This window comes from Ochotona curzoniae, unplaced genomic scaffold, assembly GCF_017591425.1.
Source record: "Ochotona curzoniae isolate NIBS_2020 unplaced genomic scaffold, NIBS_Ocur_1.0 contig_2723, whole genome shotgun sequence".
In the NCBI taxonomy this organism is placed as follows: Eukaryota; Metazoa; Chordata; class Mammalia; order Lagomorpha; family Ochotonidae; genus Ochotona; species Ochotona curzoniae.
The window spans coordinates 13,794,515-13,815,717 of NW_024465573.1; the positions used below are offsets into that span (position 1 = coordinate 13,794,515).

General features: G+C 36.5%; 1 protein-coding gene across 3 annotated transcripts in view; it reads left to right on the forward strand.

Moving 5' to 3' along the window:
- The first annotated feature begins 8,848 nt into the window (after nucleotides 1–8,848).
- GRIA4 (glutamate ionotropic receptor AMPA type subunit 4) overlaps nucleotides 8,849–21,203 on the forward strand; it is a 307,867-nt gene continuing 295,512 nt past the window's right edge. For 2 of the 3 annotated variants that reach the window (XM_040977237.1, XM_040977239.1), the window contains exons 1-2: nucleotides 9,463–9,856; nucleotides 11,034–11,192. In XM_040977237.1, coding sequence (XP_040833171.1) covers nucleotides 9,769–9,856; nucleotides 11,034–11,192 — 247 coding nt within the window. In that variant the 5' untranslated portion in view covers nucleotides 9,463–9,768. Of the gene's footprint in view, nucleotides 9,213–9,462; nucleotides 9,857–11,033; nucleotides 11,193–21,203 lie in introns of those variants that run through there. The other variant, XM_040977238.1, reaches the window with a different exon arrangement.

The window sequence follows — 21,203 nt, forward strand, 5'->3', positions numbered from 1 at the left end:
GCACTTGGTCATGCATGTTAGAAAGCTTACAAAAGCATTAACATACTGATCAGACCTTGGTAGGTAAAGTTGAATTCTTGGAAGTTATTTATTATTAGGAAAATCAAATATTTATGGATATCAAAATAAAAATTTGAGTATCTTCTACCCCATTTAATGTATTTATATTAATTCATGTTAGAACATATTAATATGTTCATATGTATATAAAATACCACTAAATATGTGTTGGGTTGCTCCTCACTTTAATTTTGCTAATAGAAGAACATAATGGAAATTTAGGCAACACTATTGTCTCTATGCATTTAATAATCTTTCATAAGAAAGAGGTATACAGAGAATGTTTTGTGTCTTCTTTGCCTATATTCTGTCTTCTGACATTGTACCTGACTCTTTGAACCCAGAAAATCTACCAATGTAAAACATACAGACACTTTTTCATACACTTTTGTAGACTCTGATGCTCACATTTCTCTACCCTTTTGATAGGTTCCTTTTGTATAATTCCTTAATAGGAATTTTAATTATTTTTTACGAACTCTATGTCCAACTAACACAGTTTGCCTTTATTTATGCTTGTCTTTAAGTTCTTGTTTTAGCTTGTTTTCTCCATCAATGCATAAATGTTTCCATTTTCTGAGAAAGTCATCTCTCTTGCTGTATGCAATGCTTTTTTGGGGGGGATATTTTAAAACTTCGTTTAACTGCAGAATATTTAACTATATCACATTTATAGTACAGTATTTTACTTATATGTAATCCACTATATCCATATCGATACAGCCCTTACAAGGGATCTAGTTGTCAACTTGCTCTGTAATTATACTCTTTTTGCTATTCAGACAGAAATCAGGTATTACGTATAATTAACGTGTTCTTTAATAATACTATAAATATGTAGCCAAAAGTACTTATTATTAATGTGCAGCACCATAAAACTTATCAGTATTTTTAAAAATCTGTATCTGTGTAGTTACTGATAATTTCACAAAACATAAAATCAATGAATGCTATCACCATTGGAAAAAGAATAACAATAATATAACAATAATACATTATATGCATAATATAATTATTAGTATGATTTTGACATCACACTATACTTTTCATATTCTGTGAGAATAAAACAGATTTTGAAATGATATTCAAAGTTCAACAGGATATCTTAACATGAGAGTTTTAGAGCACTTTCATCAGTGTGGCCACAAGCTCAACCAAGATCTCCTGGTCTTATGTGGAAAGCAAAATTGTACCAGGCTGTCCTAGGAGTCAGGAAAGCAGAGAAGTCTGTGGGCAGAAAAATCTTTGAGCTGAAGTCATATGGCTTCATGTTATTTTTATTTAAAATGCTATGCAAAATATATTCAGTCACAGCGAAGGATATTTTCAAAAGAAGGCAGTAAGACTTTGTATGACTAAACACACACAATTCAATCTTCTTAGGTACCTAAAAAGGAACAGAAAAAAAGAATTTGAAAACAGAACAGGAATCTCAACACGAGATTTAAACCAACTGGAATGCATTTTTAAAAGATTTATTTATTTATTTATTTATTTGAAAGAGAGATTTACAGAGAGAAGGAGAAAGAGAAATATCTTCCATTAACTGAATGCACTCCTCCAAAAGACTCCCATACCTGTGGCTGAGCCAGGAGAGTCCTCTGGATCTACAACATGGATGCAGAGTTCCAGGGACTTGAGCCATCTTCTACTTTCCCAGACCACAGAGAGGAAGTGTACCAGTACTAGCAGTGGTACCCTCATGCGACGCAGTGCTACGAGGCAGAGGATTAGCCTATTGAGCCAGCACACTGGCCTCTGGAATGCATTTAATTAATAATTCATTATTATGTTATAATACAGTTTAGTATGAAGAGATGACACTAGCATAAATCGTGTATTTGAGTTGTTTTAAGTACCACGGTAGGTCCAAAACAAAATACTTATCTTTACATTCCTTATGCATATTTCCACTTGGTAAACTGGAATTAAATATTACTTTAACATTCCCATGTTGTCTGGATTGTCTCAGCTGTGAGCAAAATTTTGAAAAAAAGCACAAATATGCATATTTCCTGTTTTAATGTTGTATATTTAAAATTAATCAGAACTAAGATAAAAATAACATGGGCAAATCACAAATTCAGATAGTCAAAAGAGCAGGTAGATAAGAAAGATCTTATTGTTTTTTAATTCTGCTGTGCTATTAGTAGCTGGCCTGTTCACTTAACCGATCTACATTCTGAATATATTCATCTCTAAAATCAACCTGTTGTTACCCAAATTGTTTCAAGAATCAAAATCTCTTATCATAAACCAAAGTGGTTACTTTATAAAATATAGTTGAAATCCTCATTAGTATATTATTCAAAGTAAAAATTCAGATTAAAACTATTCGCATATATTTATGAAGTTTTAAACTAGAAAATTCACTCTAAGATTCATTTTATTCAATGTGACATAGCATTTGTTAATGTCTGATTTTCCAAATAATTATGTATTACTTAATTTACTAATTCTTTATCTACTGGCTGTGAATCAAGTAAAACAAATGGCACCAGATGTATTATAAAATACTATTACAAGGTTAAAGGAAAGATATTTTCCTCAAAGCTCCATTTAGACCCTTACCAATTTGCATACCTATTGCTTTATAAATGTGTGTCAAATTCTGGTATTTTCAGAGCCTAGCAGTATTCAAATCCCTGAGCCACATTAACTAATTATGTTTTCCATGATTTTTACCTTTGCAAAAGCATTGTTCTTCTCAATTCTTCACTCTATCCCTTTTTCTTAACTGAGTAAAAATTTGCGGTCTTTCATAATTGATTCATACAGAAATTTTCCCATGTTTTATTTGGCCATTCCTACCCTGGAATAGAATTTTGAGGTGTCTAACAATGAGCTACGAGTATATTTAGATTAATATTTAATCTAACACCATCTCTGCCATTTAAAATCACCATTTAATCACCAAAATAAAGTTACATATTTCCCTGAGTTCATCTATGTGTGTGTTTTTAACATGTGTTCTTGGGTTTAGGAATCCTTCAACTATTAGGAATAAATACCGTAGTGAATGAAGCTCTGTCTATGGTACCATGGTGCATGGAAAGTGTTCCAGAAAATGTACAAGAGTGAAAAATGTGCATGGATGAGTGAAAAAAAGGAAAGTCTGCCAAGTTCTTCCCAGTGACCTCTTTCAATTAGAGTGACTCTGGAGAGGAATGAGCAACATAAAACAAGGAAAGTAATCTTTTTGGGGTAATGAGGATTCCATGGTCCTGGAACAGAGACAATTTATCAGCATTAAAGTCACACACAATGTCAGTCAGTTTCATGGAGAGACCATGTGATGTAGATAGATGACAAAAGATTAATCAAGCAACTGCTATAGGGCAAGATTAGTGTGCTGATTTCAAGCAAGGTTGACAGAGAGAGAAAAAGGTAGACCATGAGGCACATGAGAGCCGTTCCTATTGCCAGAAACTGACAGCAGCAAAATACATGAAAATCAAAGCATATCAGCTCACTTGGACAAAAATACATACACATTAAAAATAGGCTCTGCCAAGAAAACACTTAATAAATACATAAATAAATGTGTTAGATTGTTTTTATTAGTCTGGATAATTCATTGGCCTCTTATAGGAAAGAATATCATAAAATGAACAATATCTTTTTATATTAATGTCTAGGAGATTTAGTGTTTTCCAGGAATACAGATAATTAGCAATAATTGTCAGGGGCTTTCAGTAATCACCACTGGCTTAAAAGTACAGCATCAAAAATTCAATTAGTTTTGGATAACTTAATTTTAAGTTCACTGTCATAAATAAAAGATATTTTACTTGATTGTGTGAACCAGATTTCATGATATTGGAGACAGAAGCTACAGTTAAGCCAAAAAGGGATAGTAGAATGAATGCTGTAGTGATACATTTGAATTGGAAACATGAATATGAGCTCTTGTTTAACGTATATACAGAAACAATTATAAGTATGCATATGTAAGTATGTTGGTATACAGAAATATGGGTAGATAAATGGAGTTGTGTCTTGTTTAGTAAGGGTGTTATTTTCTGTGGAATATATCCTTAGGAACTTTATTTCATTACACAACCATAAAGTGTACTTACACAAACTAAAACTGACTATCAAGTCATTATACAGTCTCATATGGGACCGCTGCCTTATAGCTCATTGTTGTCCATGCTGGCAGAGTAGTTCGTTTTCTTTGTGCCACAATATGCATGCAACAATCTCAACACTAGCATCAATGTCGGGGTACACTTAAATAAGAGACTGATGGAATTATGATTCCTTATGAAGGACTACACTATTGTAACAAAATGGGAAAAATCTGATAGGGGTGGGAGTTTGGGGAGGAATCCCAGCCTATACAAAAATCTACCACATAATTCAAAATCCAAAATAAAAACATATTAAAAAAAAGAATATGACTACAAAAGACACAATAAGAATTTTTTTTTCCAGTGAGTTAGCTTGTAGGAGATAGTCTTCAGAGATAAGACAAAATGGCACATGTTAAAACAAATTGAAAATCTAACCCTGAGTTGCTGCAGAAGGTTTGTTTGCTTTGTTTTTATTCTATTCTCTCTCCAGTTAGCAAAACACCGCACAATTTAGATAAATATAAATGTGTCACACACTCGCCTCCCTGTTTATTTCACTGTTACAGCAATGTATCCCTGAGACTACTAATTTTCCCATATGTAAACTATACATGTACATGATCATAAATTTTTTCACCAAACCAAACTTTGGATTCCTTTTTCTGCAAACTTTCTGAAATGCTTTAAGGAACACACCAGTGTATCGAAGGTTTGTGAGAATATTGCCAAGCAGCATAAATACCAGTTGATTTAGTTTTTGCTGTCACAAATAGCGCTGGGATCAATATCTTTGTGTATGAAAATTTATAATTTGACTATTGCATATTTGAAACATAATAGCATGATTTCAAGATCAAATGGTAAATTCTACTGTTACTTTTTCTGTTCACCTAATTGTAATTGAAACAATTTCTACTTATGGAGAATATTTCTTTTTTTTTAAAGATTAATTTATTTTTATTACAAAGTCAGATATACAAAAAGGAGGAGAGACAGAGAGGAACATCTTCCGTCCGATGATTCGCTCCCCAAGTGAGTCAACGGCCGGTGCTATGCTGATCCGAAGCCAGGATCCAGGAACTCCCTCCAGGTCTCCCGCATGGGTGCAGGGTCCCAAGTCTTTGGGCCATTCTCCACTGCTTTCCCAGGTCATAAGCAGGGAGCTGGATGGGAAGTGCTGCCACTGGGATTAGAACCGGCGCCCATATGGGATCCCAGGCACGTTCAAGGCAAGGACTTTAGCCATTAGGCCATTGTGCCGGGCCCATGGAGAATATTTCTGCAGTTTTCAAGATTACCTGTATCAACACTTCCTGTATACAAAAGAACTTTGAAACTTCAGGAACAATGAAAGTTTTTTGTTTTTGTTTGTTTGTTTGTTTTACTTCAATTAGTTTTCCATGAGCTTTTAAAATTCCCTTTGTGACATTTTTGTCAAGTTCTCAGTATTAATGAGTAAACATGATTATTTTACCCAGTGTTTATTACCTTTCTCTAGTTCTCTGAAAAGCATGCCCTGCTTTTCAATCTAGACTAATTTTTTGTACTTCCTCTCACACAACTTGAAGTGTAATTATACCAAACTTTTAGCAGTGCCTATTAAGATATGATGTCTCTCATATCCTACACATAAATTTTCTCTATGTGATGATTCCTATGAATGTATAAAAAGTTCAAATGGTCTTACTGAGTTCCTCCTTCAGAGTCAGAGTTTGGCATATGTTTGGCTCGCATGGCATTTCATATCTCCCCCTGTTGGATTCTGAGTAACAGTTTTAATAACCCTTTATAAACAGCAATCATCAGAACTGTGTTGTAAGGTTTCATGTGAGTGTACTCTTTTAGAACAGCTATGTGAAATATCTATAGCAATATCATGAACCGGGAGGCAGCGGGTACCCTAACCTATGTATTAGTTAACATCTTGAATACCTGAAATCTTTTGCCTCATTATCTGGTGGAATACTCTGGATTCATTTAGTTCTCTTTCCACTTCCCAGATTTTAGTTTGACATCCCAGTTTCTGAAATTAGATATCTAAATTACATCTCTAGCTCTTGACTTTGTAATTTGTTGCAAATCCAATCTTAGGAATGTTAAACTTTCAGTGGACTTCGTAATCCTAACAGTGATGCCTAAGATTTTATAAAGGTCAAGTGATTAACTTAGGACTTGAGCCCAATACTTGCCACATTAGTAATAATTCATAAACTTGAAAAATCTTCCAAAAATAACAGAGACTGTATTTAGTTCATCTCTATGAACACCTTGGACAATAATGATAAGTACTCATTGTAGCTACTTGACAAGTATGCTGAGAAGGATAAGCCAGACTCAGAAAATAAAGTGGAGACTTTAATTCATTGGAAAATTAGAAATAAAATGATCACTAATTTGAGAAAATTTTGATATATCATCTACGTGATGGTATCATCATTTAGCTAGATGCAAAATAAAATTGGACCTACATCTATGCCCATGATGCTATTATGTCACATGTTACATGAAAGCACAAATCTTTTAATTTCTGGAAGAGTAAAAATTAGTAATTGCTTCTACAGAGCAGACAGAGCTTCACTAATTACCTCAATAGGTGACGAGCTTAATAGTTTGTAAACTTTGATATTTCAGTTCGTTTAAAATGCAACTTAGATTTTACATAGTCCACTTTTTCTTTTTCAAAGACAAAACAGAATGTTATTATTTATAGCCTTTGTTTTTAGATACACAAAAAATACAGAAAGGAAAACATTCTAAATCCCATTGAACTTGGAAGACTAAAGCCTCATAAGCTAAAACTGTCATTTGTGCAATCCAATTATTCATACTTAGATTTTGTCATACCAATCTGATGAAATGTAACAAAAGATATAAACACATATAAAATGTGATTGAAAAGCAAAATTAATAACCTGGAATAGGAAAACTTCCTGAAGTTTTAAAAATAATTTTTTCAAAATGAAAAAATGAATCCAGAATCCAGAAACTCCACTTGGGTTACTACATCCTGTGGACTCAGGTGCTTGAGCCAGCAGGTGCTAACTCCCAGGTGCAATTCATAGTGAACTGGATTGGAAGCTGAGTAATCTGGACTCAAACATTAGTATGATAATGGATTTGGGTTTGTACCCCTTAATAAGAATCTTTAAACATAATCTGTCAACTGCAAATACAAGAAATAAGGTGACATCTAGGAAAAGGACTGGTATGAACCTGAGAAAACACACAGGTGCATGAAATGTTGACTGGGAAGGAAGTGGCACCACAGCCTTAAACATTAAAATACAGATTTGCAATGTGTGTGTGTATGTGTAAATACACACAATTGAGATTCTGAGTCACATGGTAATTGTATTCTTAGCTTTTTAAGGAACCTCATTAAAGGTTTCCATAACGGCTGTCCCTATTCACATTCCTAACCTTTTAAGCATATAAAGGCATCCTATTTTTCCAGCCATATAAACATGTAAAGGAGTCTTATCTTTCTCACAACCTTTTCAACTCAGAATCACTGTAAGAGTAAATGTGAAATGCTCTCATCCCAGAAAACGGTAAGTATTTCAGACGATGGACAGGTTAATTAGGCAAATTCAATTATTCCACATTGTGTGCATCAACCATCACACCACTCAGTACACCATTAATATATGGAACAATGTTTTATCAATGCACAAATTAAAAAAAAAAAACTTCCAGGAGGATTCGAAAAGTAAGAGCTACCCATATTTCAAAGATCATTACCAGATGGGCACTTGCAAGAATTTCACACTAACCATTCCAGTGTCTTTTCCCAAACACCATTGCATCAGACAAATATAGGCACCTGGTGTATTCTTTTTGTCGATCTAATGGGAAGCAGTTTTAGTTACCCTAGCTGTAAAGGAAAATCGCCCCCGGCGCCCCATTCTATTCTAGTTTTATGGAATTAGGGGACTGCATTTACCAGCTAGATTATGAAACTTCCGGTCATTCGGGGGGAAATGAGAACTCTTCATTGCTAACCATCACAGTCAATGCCTCTGTGTAGCAGAGTGAAATGTTGGTGACTGGGGAAGTTACGCCACAGCCTTAAAACGCAATCATTCATTTTTCTTTATCTCTTACCCCCAAAAGAATCACTGGGGTGGTGTCATCAGCCAAGAGAGATGAGTTCAGCAAACTTTATGGGATTCAGTAAGCGTTGCAAAGACCCCACCAAAGAGGAGATGGGCCTGGAAAACCGTGCTGCCTCCTGAGCAGGGTGCTTGCAGGTTGCCTGCATCAGCCCCGTCACTCCTTCTGTTGAGGTGGATCCAGCAAAGAAAAGGGGTCTTCCAGGAATGGGCAAGCAGCAAAAAATGAGTCCAATCTTTAATCACTTTTCTTATTTTCACTTCACACAGTTCTTATTCCTAGTTCAACCTCATCTCTTCAAAGCCCATGTTAATGGACCAGCTCTGATTTCACTCCTCAGTCTCTCCAGCATCCTCTGTATACCCCCTTAACTTTGCATGCTGTCTCATCTGCTCTTTCTTGTTCCCCTTCTGGGGTACTGGGTATCCTTCGTCATCTCTTCCTCTTTCCTCCTTGCCCTAGGCTGCCTTTTGCCCCCCTTCCCCTGGCTGAGCTCCTTCACCTCATCCGTTCCCCTGTCAGGCTCTCTTGATTCCTGGGCTGCGTGCTGGTGAGAAATCTTTGCTGCAGCGAGGACCGGAGTCCCCCGCGCGCAGCCCAGTGGCAGAACAGGGTTAGGCTGAGAGGGAAGACTAGGACTGGAGAGGAGGGAGGCAGCCTGTCCTCCCCGGGAGCCTGCAAGGATGCGGCAGCGGACCGGGGGCATGGGGAGGTACTAACCCCCCGAGCCCCTGATCCGGGCTTGCAGTCCTGGTTCGCGGGCCAATTTCCTGCCAAGTGCAACCAAGAGACAGAGACGTCTGGAAAGGCAAGAGAAGGGTGCGCAGGGGGGGGGTACCCATCCCCAGAGTCGTCGCTCTGCAAACCCGGGAAGAAGACGGGAGGGAATCGGTGAGTGGTGAAGAGAAGCAAGGACTGATCTCCCGCCTGGATGGGGAGCTTCGGGGAGACTGGGACGCTCCAGTGAGCGCGCTGGGGGCAAAGGCGGTCGGGCGGTGGGCTAGGGACGTGGGGCGGGAATGTGCGCTTGGGGAAGCAAGGCGAGCAGGGCAGCGCTGCTCCGGCTGGCGCAGTTTAGGGGGCGCCGGCCGTTGCGAACCGGGGAGCGCGTGCGGTGGCCGCTGTGCTGGTGTTTGTGTGTATGTGAGCAAGCGAGGGGCGAGCGCCAGTGCGAGGGAGGCAAAGAGAGAGCGCATGTCTCATCCCTGCGAGCAGCCACTAGACGCCCCACCACCATCTTTTGCATGTGCAACATTTACAGCTGGACAGAAAACCGCTCCCAGGGCTATGGAGACTGCGGGAAAAATCTGGCAGCTCGCGATGGATTGCTGACGGGATACAGGCATACTTCCCAACATACCCAACCTGTATCCTTATTTTCTTTTTCTTTTTTTTTTTTTTTTTTGGTTGTTTTTAATTTTAGCGCCATCGTCTTCAATGCCTTTCTGAACAGCCTTTAGGAAGAGTGTGAGAGAAAGAGAGGAGAGAGAGCGCGCGCCAGGGAGAGGAGAAAAAGAAGATGAGGATTATTTGCAGACAGATTGTCTTGTTATTTTCCGGATTTTGGGGACTCGCCATGGGAGCCTTTCCGAGCAGCGTGCAAATAGGTAAGCTGAGCTCCAGCGCGATGTGCATGTGGCGGGCTGTAGCAGACATTCGAAAGTGAGTTAATGAGTTGCTGCTAAAGCAATTGAAGAAGAGCTTCAGCGGTCCCCTGCCCGTCTGCTTCCACCCTTGTCTCTCCTCCCCTTCGTGTAAAGATGCCCCTTTGGTGCAGGTTCCATGAGAACGTGCACAGGACAGCCCGTCCTTCGCAGTCCCTTCCCCGGTCCACCTTGGGCTCAAAGTAGGGTTGGAGTAAGTTGGGGGCGGGGTGGATGGGGGGAGGAGAACCTAGTGTTTGCTTGCATTTTACACGATTTTTTTCCCCCAAGAACATAAAGGGATGTCAGTTTATTTATTTATTTTAATTCACTGTTCCGATGCTGGACGCCGCAGCTTTCTCTTGCTATCACAAGAGGATACCGTTTGGGCTAAAAAGCGTTTCCACACGCACCACCTGCCTTTTTTTTCCCCCACTATGGGTTAGCAGATTTCAAAGTTAGATCCCTTTCCAGGAACCTTGTGTCTTTTTAAAGTGTTTTCCTCTGGAAGCTTTTGGCCCGCTACCTCCACCTGGACACTGCTTCCAGAGACCCCTCCATCCTTGCCTTTTCTTGCTATTCTCTCCTGTCTTATAATGGGACGCAGCTATTGAATTTCTTCCAGCTAAGCCCAGCCTCAACACTGCATCATTTCTCGCGGACTGTGCACAAAACGAGGCTAATTAGGCTGAGTCCACAAGCTGCAGAAAAAACAAAGTTCAGCTCTCCTTTCGTATTTCTCCCCTTCTACGTGTCACCACATTCCTTCAAATCTGTGTTTCAATGTGAATCTCTTTTCTGTCTGTATGCATGCATCTTAGAGAGGGATGCTCAGAACTAGCTGATGTAGCAGTGTGCAGGGAATCATGGGGAGGGTAAGAGAGAGAAAGGAAAACACACTAAATGGTCTCAGAGGTCATTGTGATCATGACAAATCGGGGCAGGGAAAAAACTAAGCTGCCCTAAAGACTCAAATATTGGACGTGCACATTCGGAACAAAGGGAAGGCTCCCGAGCTGTGGCAGGGTCAGCTCTTTAATTAACTGTGCCTGTGACGGGCAGCATTTTTTGACAGTGCTTGGGTGGGTGTAGCATCCACAGGCAGAAACATTCAAAGAGCTTTTCCTGCTGTTTTTAATAGGTGGTCTCTTCATCCGAAACACAGATCAGGAATACACTGCTTTCCGACTAGCGATTTTTCTTCATAATACCAGCCCCAATGCGTCGGAAGCTCCTTTTAATTTGGTACCTCATGTGGACAACATTGAGACAGCCAACAGTTTTGCTGTGACAAATGCCTGTAAGTAAAACATAAGTTACAAATAAATTGGAAGAGAATTAAAAGGAATCCCCTTTCTAATAATTATTGTTACTATTACCGTTTCAGAAAGATTTTCAGGAGTCCCATAGTGCGTGGCTCCCGAGCAAATCCGAGTTAAAAATCAAGATTTAGTCTCAGAGATATTTTATTGGCTCACTCTTTCCCTCCCTCCCCCATCTCTCTCTCTCTCTCTCTCTCTCTCTCTCTCTCTCTCTCTCTCTCTCTCTCGCTTCCTCCCCTCCTCCTTTCTTCCTTCCCTTCTTCCCTCCCACCCCCCCCCCTTTTTCTTACTTTGTTTTCTGCATGATTCGAATTAAATTCTTCTTTAACATTTAGTGGTATTCTTATCACCTGAACTTTAATTTGGTGAAAATTGTAGCTCAATCTACTTTGGTTCTTTCGGTTTTCTTAGCTACTTTTCACCTCAGTAAGCAAATGTCTTGCTTCTAAAGAGGACACCTGCTCCTTGATGCTTGCCAGGGCAGGAGAACCTTTGCTGACAGTGAAATAGGTGAGGGAAGAAGGTGGCGTCTGGGATAGATGTTTGAGTCAGTTGGTGGACACTGCAGATGATCTGGTACTGTCACTTGAGGCTGCCCTGCTCTTAGATTCTGGGTTGTAAGTCTCTTACTATCACATAATGCATATATCCTGTGGATGTAACTCCATGAATCTTTACCTTGGTGCCAAATCATATTAGTCTCTGATACACCTGAATCCACAAACCAGTTACACATCATCTATTATGCTAAAACAATGAAACTAAACGGGTGACCTCGCCTACAGCTGTAAGATCAGAGTTCTTCAGTACTCCCCCATCCAGGCACTGTATGACTTCGGGGGGGAAAAGATAGAACCAACTGGGCATTAATTTAAAGATCTCTGTAGTGTGCGCAGTCAATAGCACTTACATAAACTTTTCATTCTTGAAAGAAGGGCATGCCTCAAATGACTCTGGGATTTTGTGCACCAGTTTATCACTGTTTGGAATTTATGTATCAAGAGAGTAATTATAAATTATGTAAGAGATACAGGAATTTTTCTACATAAAAGTTTTCATGTTTTCACAGCAATGATAAAATGTTCAGGCTGAGTTATAGAGTTTTTATGGGAACAACTTGCACCTATTTTACTTTTAAAAAAATCTTGTTCAAGAAAGAAAGCAAAGGAACAAGTAAAATTGAAACATAAACAACTTGTAAATATTTGGAATAGCTCTATTTCGTTAACATAAATACTAAATTCATCTTTATTTACCATTAACCTTTTCCTAATGATTTGTCCTTATTTTTTGTGCCTCTAAGTCTTACTTCATTTTAAAGCTTATAGTTTCTTAAGGAGAAGGACACATTTGACAGTCTTGTAAAGTGTCACAATTATATGATTTTGATGAATTCAAGTAGATCTTATCTGTACTACTTAGTGAAAAAGTCATTGGCTTGATTTAATGATTAATGAAAGTAGCATCAAAGCAAAAGGTAGATTTTTTTAAACAGAAATGAATATAAATCAAAGCTAGGTTTGTAGATAGTCATTTTGTACATTTTATTTTATTAGTGTTATGATTAAAGTTTTAGGAGAAGCATCAACATTTCAGATAGTTCAATGGAGGACATTCTGTTTAATATATGGACATTTGATTTAATTACGTTTCTGGTCATTGCTAGGATGCTATCAACACAAATGCTGCTAATTTTAAGATAAATCCATTATCTAAATATAAGTGAAGATATTGTATCAATAGAAAAATACTTTCAAAGTAGTAATAAAAGTAATAATAGAAATTATACTTTCAAAATAATAATAACAGTAATTATTATTAGATTTTGAGTGATATTATTAGAGGGGCAGATGTTTCAATTTCTTCTCAATTTTTTAGAAATCAAAATCTTAAATATTCTGAAATATGTATTATGACTTCTAGCTATGAAAACTCCAAGGTGTTAATCCTCTCCTCTTGCATATGTTTTGTTAACCTCACTTGGGGTCAGTTTTGCTTTTAACTCTATGTTATTCGGGAAAACACCCGCAAACATAAAAAATTTATAGGAAGCTGTATAAAGAATCAAAAAGTAGAAAGTATATTGTTATGATTAAGAAAATAAAAACAAGTAAATTTCACATCGTTTTTAAATTAAAGTATAACAAAATATTGATGACTCAATAGGTTTCTTAATAGCAAATAATAATTTTTTGTGTGTTTAAAGTTAAAAAAAAGTGTAAATAAGGGAAAGCACTTTCTACTACAAAATGTGAAAATAATTTTGACAAATGAGTGTGCTGAATGTCTTTAGGGAAAATGTAAGCAGAATTTGGGAAAATTCAGTAGTTACAGAGTAGTTGCTGATGTTTCTTGAATAAATTGACCAGCCACATACACAGGCAGGATTTTCCAGTCTAAGTAAAACTAAGATAGAAGCAGTAAATTTAAGGCAACATCATGTATCAAAATCTTCATGCTTGAGTACAAAAAGACAAAAAGTAGGCATATAATCTGAGATTTCTGACGACTTAACAAAATGTTTTCCTTAGCAGGTACTGACTGTGTTCTCAAATTTGTTATCTGGGATTAGGATAGAGATAGAATGTGTGACTAGTAAGGTTTTTTTGTTTGTTTATTTGTTTGTTTTACAATCATGACTTTCCTGCAGTGTCTCTTTGTGAAACGACAGGGTCTAGTCCATTAATAAGTTTCATTTGGCAGAGTATGTTCAATTATTTTAGGAAATCTATAGTTGAAAAAGAAAAAGACAGATTAAAAATATTTAATGATCTAGTGAATGCATAAAGCTTAGTGTTCTTTTTTAATGGCACAAATTAAATCAATATTTTAAGAATACTTTGGGCAATCTAAACAATTCTATGTATGGAATGCATTTATGTATTTTATGTATGGAATGTAGTATACACACACATACAAACACACACACAAAGAGGTGGATCTAAACCCATTTAACTCAAAGTTTGATTTTGGTTTAAATTCCAAGTTCATGGCAGATAGGATTAATATTCTCAATTGTGTAGACATGTTATTAGGTTAAAATGCTCTTTTGCTTTTTAACTGTCACCTTATTGGAAATCCACATGTTGCTGAATATTAAACTAAAATTATTGAAATGCAAATAATATAAGATCATGATCCATTTCAAAACGAAAACCAAAGGTGTAATTAGTAACCCTTGTGGTCAAAATTTAATATATATTATGGAGGATGATAAATAAATATTTTAGAAATCGATTATGGGTAATTTTTTCAAACAAAATGTTAAACAATTATCTGTGGATGTTTCCAAAAAAAAAAAAAAAAACAAAGTAGATACCAAAGTAGCCACTTTTACAAAGAGAAACCGATAAATTGGATATGCCCTTTGCAAAATGCTTGAGGCACTCTGAAAACAGATTGTTTTCTTATATTTTCCACTGGAAATATTTTCCTCTCAAGGATTTTATTTGTTATATTTGATAAAAAGTAATAATAAAACTATTAAACTAATTTACCATCAAATTTTCAGAAACAATTTTATTTATCACATTGATATTATTAGTTTTATCCTTATTCAGCTACATTATAAATCCTATGATTTAGTCCATCTTTTAAACAGGCCAGCTCCATATTGTGCACAAATATTCAGTTTCAGAAACGTACGTCTTGAATTTCACATATACAATCAGAAGTGCATATTGAAATAAATCAGAAGTGCATATTGAAATAAAGCAAGTGCTCGTTCTTTACCATTTGGTGAAATAATACAATGAATATAGAATATCTCAAAAATTAGAAACTCAAATTCAGTATTTTTTCCCTTTCTTTACTTATTATTTTTCCTAATAATGTGTCTGTCTTTCCTGCCTTGTTACATTCAAAATCTTTTAATCCCATTGTTTAAATTATGATGGATTGAAAAGTTGTAGCCATCACGTATTCCATGGGTACTGCTTACTAGTAATGATGAAAAAGTTGTTCTTTTTAAAGTTAGCTATTAATTGTTTGTTGCTGAATTATCAGTAAAATCAAAATATGTAAGATAAATTATACTTACACTCAAAAGTTTCCTTGTACATAAAATGTTTAAATACAAGTGACACTTTGTTTAGTAAGCTCTATAGAATTTCCACTTAGCAGCTGCCAAACCAATAAAAAAAAAAAAGCAAAACAAAACAAAACAAACAAAAACACCTCACTGAGCGTATGCTAATTGAAATATGACGTCTTGGATTTAATGTTTAAAATATAAAGTTGTGAAAAGGCATTCTAAGAATTTACAGTGTGCTTATACTGACTGGGCTGATATACTAATCTTATTGATGATGAAGATAAAGTGCTAATGGCTTGACCTGCAATGTTGATAGCTTGATAGATTGGAGTTAATTTTTTTTTAACTTCGTTATTCATAACAAAAATGAGGGATGAAATGCTTCTATAATTCTTACAGGCTTGCTTATTTTGAATTTATTAGTAAGATTCTGTGTTGATTTGAAATAATTTTTCAGCATCATAATTTTCTCTGTTTTACTTTGTTTTCCATTCTAAAATTAGAGAGATTAGCCATATTTCTATGAGTTGATCTTTTTTTGTAGGTAAACTATAATTTCCATTGAGGTTTTAAGAATTATCATAGAATTAAGCTTTTATCAAATTGTCAGAACAAATTCTTAATTTCTTTTAAGTCTGTGTAACTCAGTGTGATTTATTTTCCGAAGGAAGCATTTTGCTTATGATCATTGGTAGATGTGTGTGTGTGTGTGTGCATGCTGTGTGAATAATTTTATTGTTCTGGATTTCAAAATGAAGAAAAATTAAGTATGCCTTACATTATACAATGGCACATCATTTAAAAACCAATGTCATATATTTGATCTGTTTGACCTCAGGGCAATCTCACAGTGAAACATTCTGATAAGACAGTCATTAATTTGTTGTTAAGCCAGCTTTGGCTCAAAGGAGTCATTTGATTTGCCAAGGACTATATAATTCTTGACTGCAAAGCCAGACTCTGAACCAAATGTTCTAACTACTATTCTAGCACTTTTACCAGGTGGCATAGGGTTGGAAAAGTATAACATCACTATGGAGATTGTTTGAATTAAAACATTAAAAGAATTGCTATTTATCCTGTCTTTAAGTGCAACATTTTGAAGAAAATAGGACAAAATAATCCTACGTAATTTATTCATTAATCACATTACAGTCAGTAATATAAGAAACGGTGAAGTCATATTACGTATTGATGTTATTTATTTATTAGATCAGATAATGCATATATCCATATGTTCATTAAATACTTACCAAGACAAACTTCATTCGTGGCAATCTTCTAGAAACCGAAAATACAAAATACATGGTCAGGTGTGGAAGATAAATAAGTCAGCATATTCGGTACAATTCAAGAACAGTAGGATAAAGTGCTAAGACAGACAGGCAGAGCATGGTGTCATAAAATTGATGTTTGCTTATACCTGTGTTGGGGCTTTAGTTACATCATTTTGAAATGCTTGAAGTAGGAGGCCATGCTTAGATAAAATAGTACACGAGAAGGCGCAAAAAGAAGAACCAGGTGTGATTGGGCCCTGGCTATGGTCTCGATGGATTACAGGACTGAGTATGAGGAGAGAAGGTGTGCTAAGGAGAGAAGCTTTGCAGATCTATATAGGTTATCAGACTGTTGTAATGAATCTGCTGTAAATAAAAAGAACTCACAGCTGATTTGGGCATTGGTAATATCATAATCCAATCTATCCTTTACCAAAAAAAAAAAAAAGACTGGTTTCAAGAGGGAGAATGAATGGTAAGGGATCAAAACAAAAAGTCAAAGAACTCTTTGTTGAATGTTGTAGTAACATAATTTAGGATGATGGGTTTAGGGTACTTATAGAAGCTATGAGAGAGGAACAACACATAGACACAAAACCTCAGAATATTAACAGAATGTATCACTTGGTAGGCTGTTTGTTCAAGAGGACAGAGACCAAATGTACTATGTGGAAAAGGTGGGTTTTTATGTTTTTGGATAGGCAAATGTTTAGACAGTGGTACTACAAGGGATACGAAAGAGAAGGAGCAGATTAAAGCAGGGAATATGTAGTTAGAGTACAAATACTGAGGTTGAGAGGTGAAAAGATGTGCAAAGGGATCCTGCGGGCCATTTGTTTCTGAGTCAATACTTCAGAAACGTATATTTTGCACTGAATTTTGAAAAGGCAGTTTACTAAATATTTTGTAGACTTTTCATGCATAATCTTTTGATGCCTCACTGGATGGCTATTTTTATTTATCCGTAAATTCAAATTCAAAATGATTAAGCTTATAATTTTATGCTGGATAAGTTTATCTGGGATCTACGGGCCATTTTGTGAGGATTCTTTCACTGATAGATTGAAGAAACTCAATGGATGTTTCCAATTTTATGCAAAATGGCTTATGCTTATGAACAGTGTGTAGATGTGTGGGTTTACAGAAAGATAGTCTTAATTTTTAAAATATTATTCAATAAGCATTTTACAAGAAAAGACCAGTGCTACAATTCTAAAGGAATTACAACACACAGTTCTTCATTCTCTATCTTCACCATTTTAGAGGTTGAATCACATTTTATTCTTGGAATCCAGCAGAAGTTTTCTCATAAAATCTATCTATGCCAGTTTCTCTGTTGGCAACAACGAAGCAGCAAACCCAATCAGCATGGTTTAGCTGGAATGCATGCTTGAATCGATGCTCTGCCTCACACTTTCTACAATTTTTGTTCATTCTCTCACAACCAAAGTGTTGTGTCTTCTGCAATGACTTCTAAATTTATCACTGTTTACCTCTCCCTTAGCAGCACTCTTGCTAAGACATTGTGTTCCTGAGGATCTGAAGTGACTTCCAAATTAGCAAAGGCAATTGTTTCTTAGTTTTCATGGTCTTGGTATAGCAAGATTTGACATTTCTAACAGCATGACGTTGTTTGAAATTCATTCCTACTCAGATACCCTTATGTATACCGAAAGCTGCTGTGATAGAGTTCTGACTGCATGCCAGGAACTTGCATTAATTTGATTTTTATACAATAAAGAAGTGAACCTTATCACCTTCATTTTATAAATAAAGACACTGAAAATTTGGAAAGCTAATAAAAGGTGCCTACCTAAAAGCTTTTAAAGTCGCTTCCCATAATCAATAAGATATTTATTTTCTGTTCATACTGCAGTATCCACAAATAAATTTGTGTGACTACAGCTAGATAACTCTTAAATATCAAGGTATTTTTCTCAAAGCCACTTGTTTATTAACTTCCACTTACCTCCAAGAATATATATAGCATTTTGTATTGGACATTGATTTGTCTCTGTGATGCACTCTCCTAATTTCAGAGTTCTAAATGGTGACATTCTCATTAATTTGTATTGCCAAATTCATGTTATAAATGCTGCCATGTGTAAAGATGATGGATTAACTCTTAGCTGTTATGCAAACAGTGTTGGATGCTTCATTAGATGCCCAGACTACATATATCTGCTAGAAAGATAATTCAATTTCAAAAAACCAAAGATATTCTGAACTTCATTTTTCTGAGTACATTATTATAAGATTTGTTAACTATCAGGCCTTTATCAGATTTTTTTAAATCAGACTTGGGATTACGTGCAAATACTGTGACCATTAACTAAAAGAGCATGATACTGGATCAGAATTGCTCCAATCTATATAGCATTAGTATCTGGTTCCAACACAATAAATCCCGATATCTTCAGTAAAACGTTCAATGTTATATTAAAAATAAGAAGCAAAACGTATTTGGGACTTGTCTATTTAGATGCTACTGTATTTTTCTACACATACAAAAAATAACACCATAACCTATACTTGATGGTTGCTTTTGTAACTTATCTGGTTGCTATACAATTAGTAATTGTCTATTAGGCTGTAAATATATTGTCTCATGTGTTATTTCAAAATTCATGTATTTAAGACTGCATTGCTTTAAATTTCAAATAATTTGAAAATCTTAAACTACCTGTTAATTCTATCATTATAATCAGAGAAAAGAGTTTGTTGTAGATTTTTCCAGATTTTTAAAAAAAAATTTGTATACAGTTTGACAAAAGCTTCCAAAATATATCTAGAAGTAAAAGTATTTAATAAAAATATTTCTCTTGGGCCCAGCTTGGTAGCCTAGTGGTTGAAATCCTCATCTTGAGCATGCTGGGATCCCATATGGGAGCCAGTTTTAATCTCGGTGGTCCCACTTCCAATCCAGCTCTCTGCTTGAGGCCTGAGAAAGCAGTCAAGGATAGCCCAAAACCTTGGGAACCTGCACCCCTCTGGGGGACCCGGAAGAAACTCGGGGCTCCTAACTCCAGATTGGCTCAGCTCCATCCATTGAAGCTGCTTGGGGAGTGAGTCAATGGATGGAAGGTATTTCTCGCTGTCTCCTCCTCTCTGTATCTGACTTTGCAATAAAAATAAACAAATCTGCAGACTCTAGTAAACCTGCAGAAGACACCTGGTACCGTAACAGAGGACGGAGGACAGAATAAATTGATCAGCTTCCTCAGCCAGGAGTTGGCAGTAAGTACGGGTGCAAGCAGAAACTCTGAAGTGGACTGGGTCAGCTGGTGGATTCTGGAGAGATTTCACTATACTTAGAGTGGCAAGATTGGCAGCAATACAGAACTGTTGAACCACTTAAGCCACTTAAGCGGGACCCTGGGAGCATAACCCACATTGGGGAGCCTGGGATGGTTGGGAGGCCGGCCTCTCCCCTTTTTTTTCCCCTTCCCCAGATACAGGAAAGAAAAAAGAGAATGTCAGAACAATAGTCATAGTTACTTTCTTTCCTCTAGCCCTTGACCCTTCGCACCCTAATAAAATATATTAAAAAGTGTCAAAAATAAAACGTATACAATTCAAAATAAATAAATCTTTAAATGATAATAATATTACTCTTACCCAAATTATATCAATGTTTATTAATCATAAACATGTTAAGATTTATTTTATTAATTTAAAAGTTAGAATTAGGGCCTGGCACCGTAGCCTAGTGGCTAAAGTCCTCGCCCTGAAAGCGCCAGGATCCCATATGGGCGCCGGTTCTAATCCCAGCAGCCCCACTTCCCATCCAGCTCCCTGCTTGCGATCTGAGAAAGCAGTTGAAGACGGCCCAATGCTTTGGGACCCTGCACCCGTGTGGGAGACCTGGAAGAGGCTCCTGACTCCTGGCTTCGGATCAGCACAGCACCGACTGTTGCGCTCACTTGGGGAGTGAATCAATGGACAGAAGATCTTCCTCTCTGTCTCTCCTCCTCTCAGTATATCATACTTTGTAATGAAAATAAATAAATCTTTCAAAAAAAAGTTAGAGAAAGAGATTCACTTCTTAGATGCTTGCAACAACTCGGATTGGGCCTGGCAGAAACCAGGAGCTTGACATCCATCCAGATCTCCCATGGGGGTAGTAGGGGCCACGTTGTGATCCTGCATTTCTTTTCCAGACAAATTATCAGGGAGCTGGATCAAAAAGGGAACGTTCCAGAATGTGAACTGGCACCCAGACAGGATGCTAACAATACAGGCCACATACCTGCTGAGACAGAGCAGTGGCTTGGAAAGAGTTTTTATGGTATAACTGTAAAGTTTGTTTTGCTACTACATAACATGCTACTTTATGAAGTTTATATGATAAATGTCCTTAATTCCCTCTGGATCAACATTCCTGTTGTTTCTATATTTTTTAAGATTATGAACAAAATGGTAATAATATTCTTTATGTAGCTGTGTAAATATTACTGTAGGATAAACACCTGGGTTACCATTATTGCACCAAGTAATGTAGATTTTAATTTTTATAGATAAATCATCTCTTTTCAAGAAAATAGGAACTACCAGTATGTAATAATAATTATTTTCTATCCTGACCACACAAGCCATCATCAGTCTCTTAAATCTTCACTTGTCCTAGTTCATGAAAATGATATCCAGTAGCTGCTTTACTTTCTATAGTTTTGATTAAT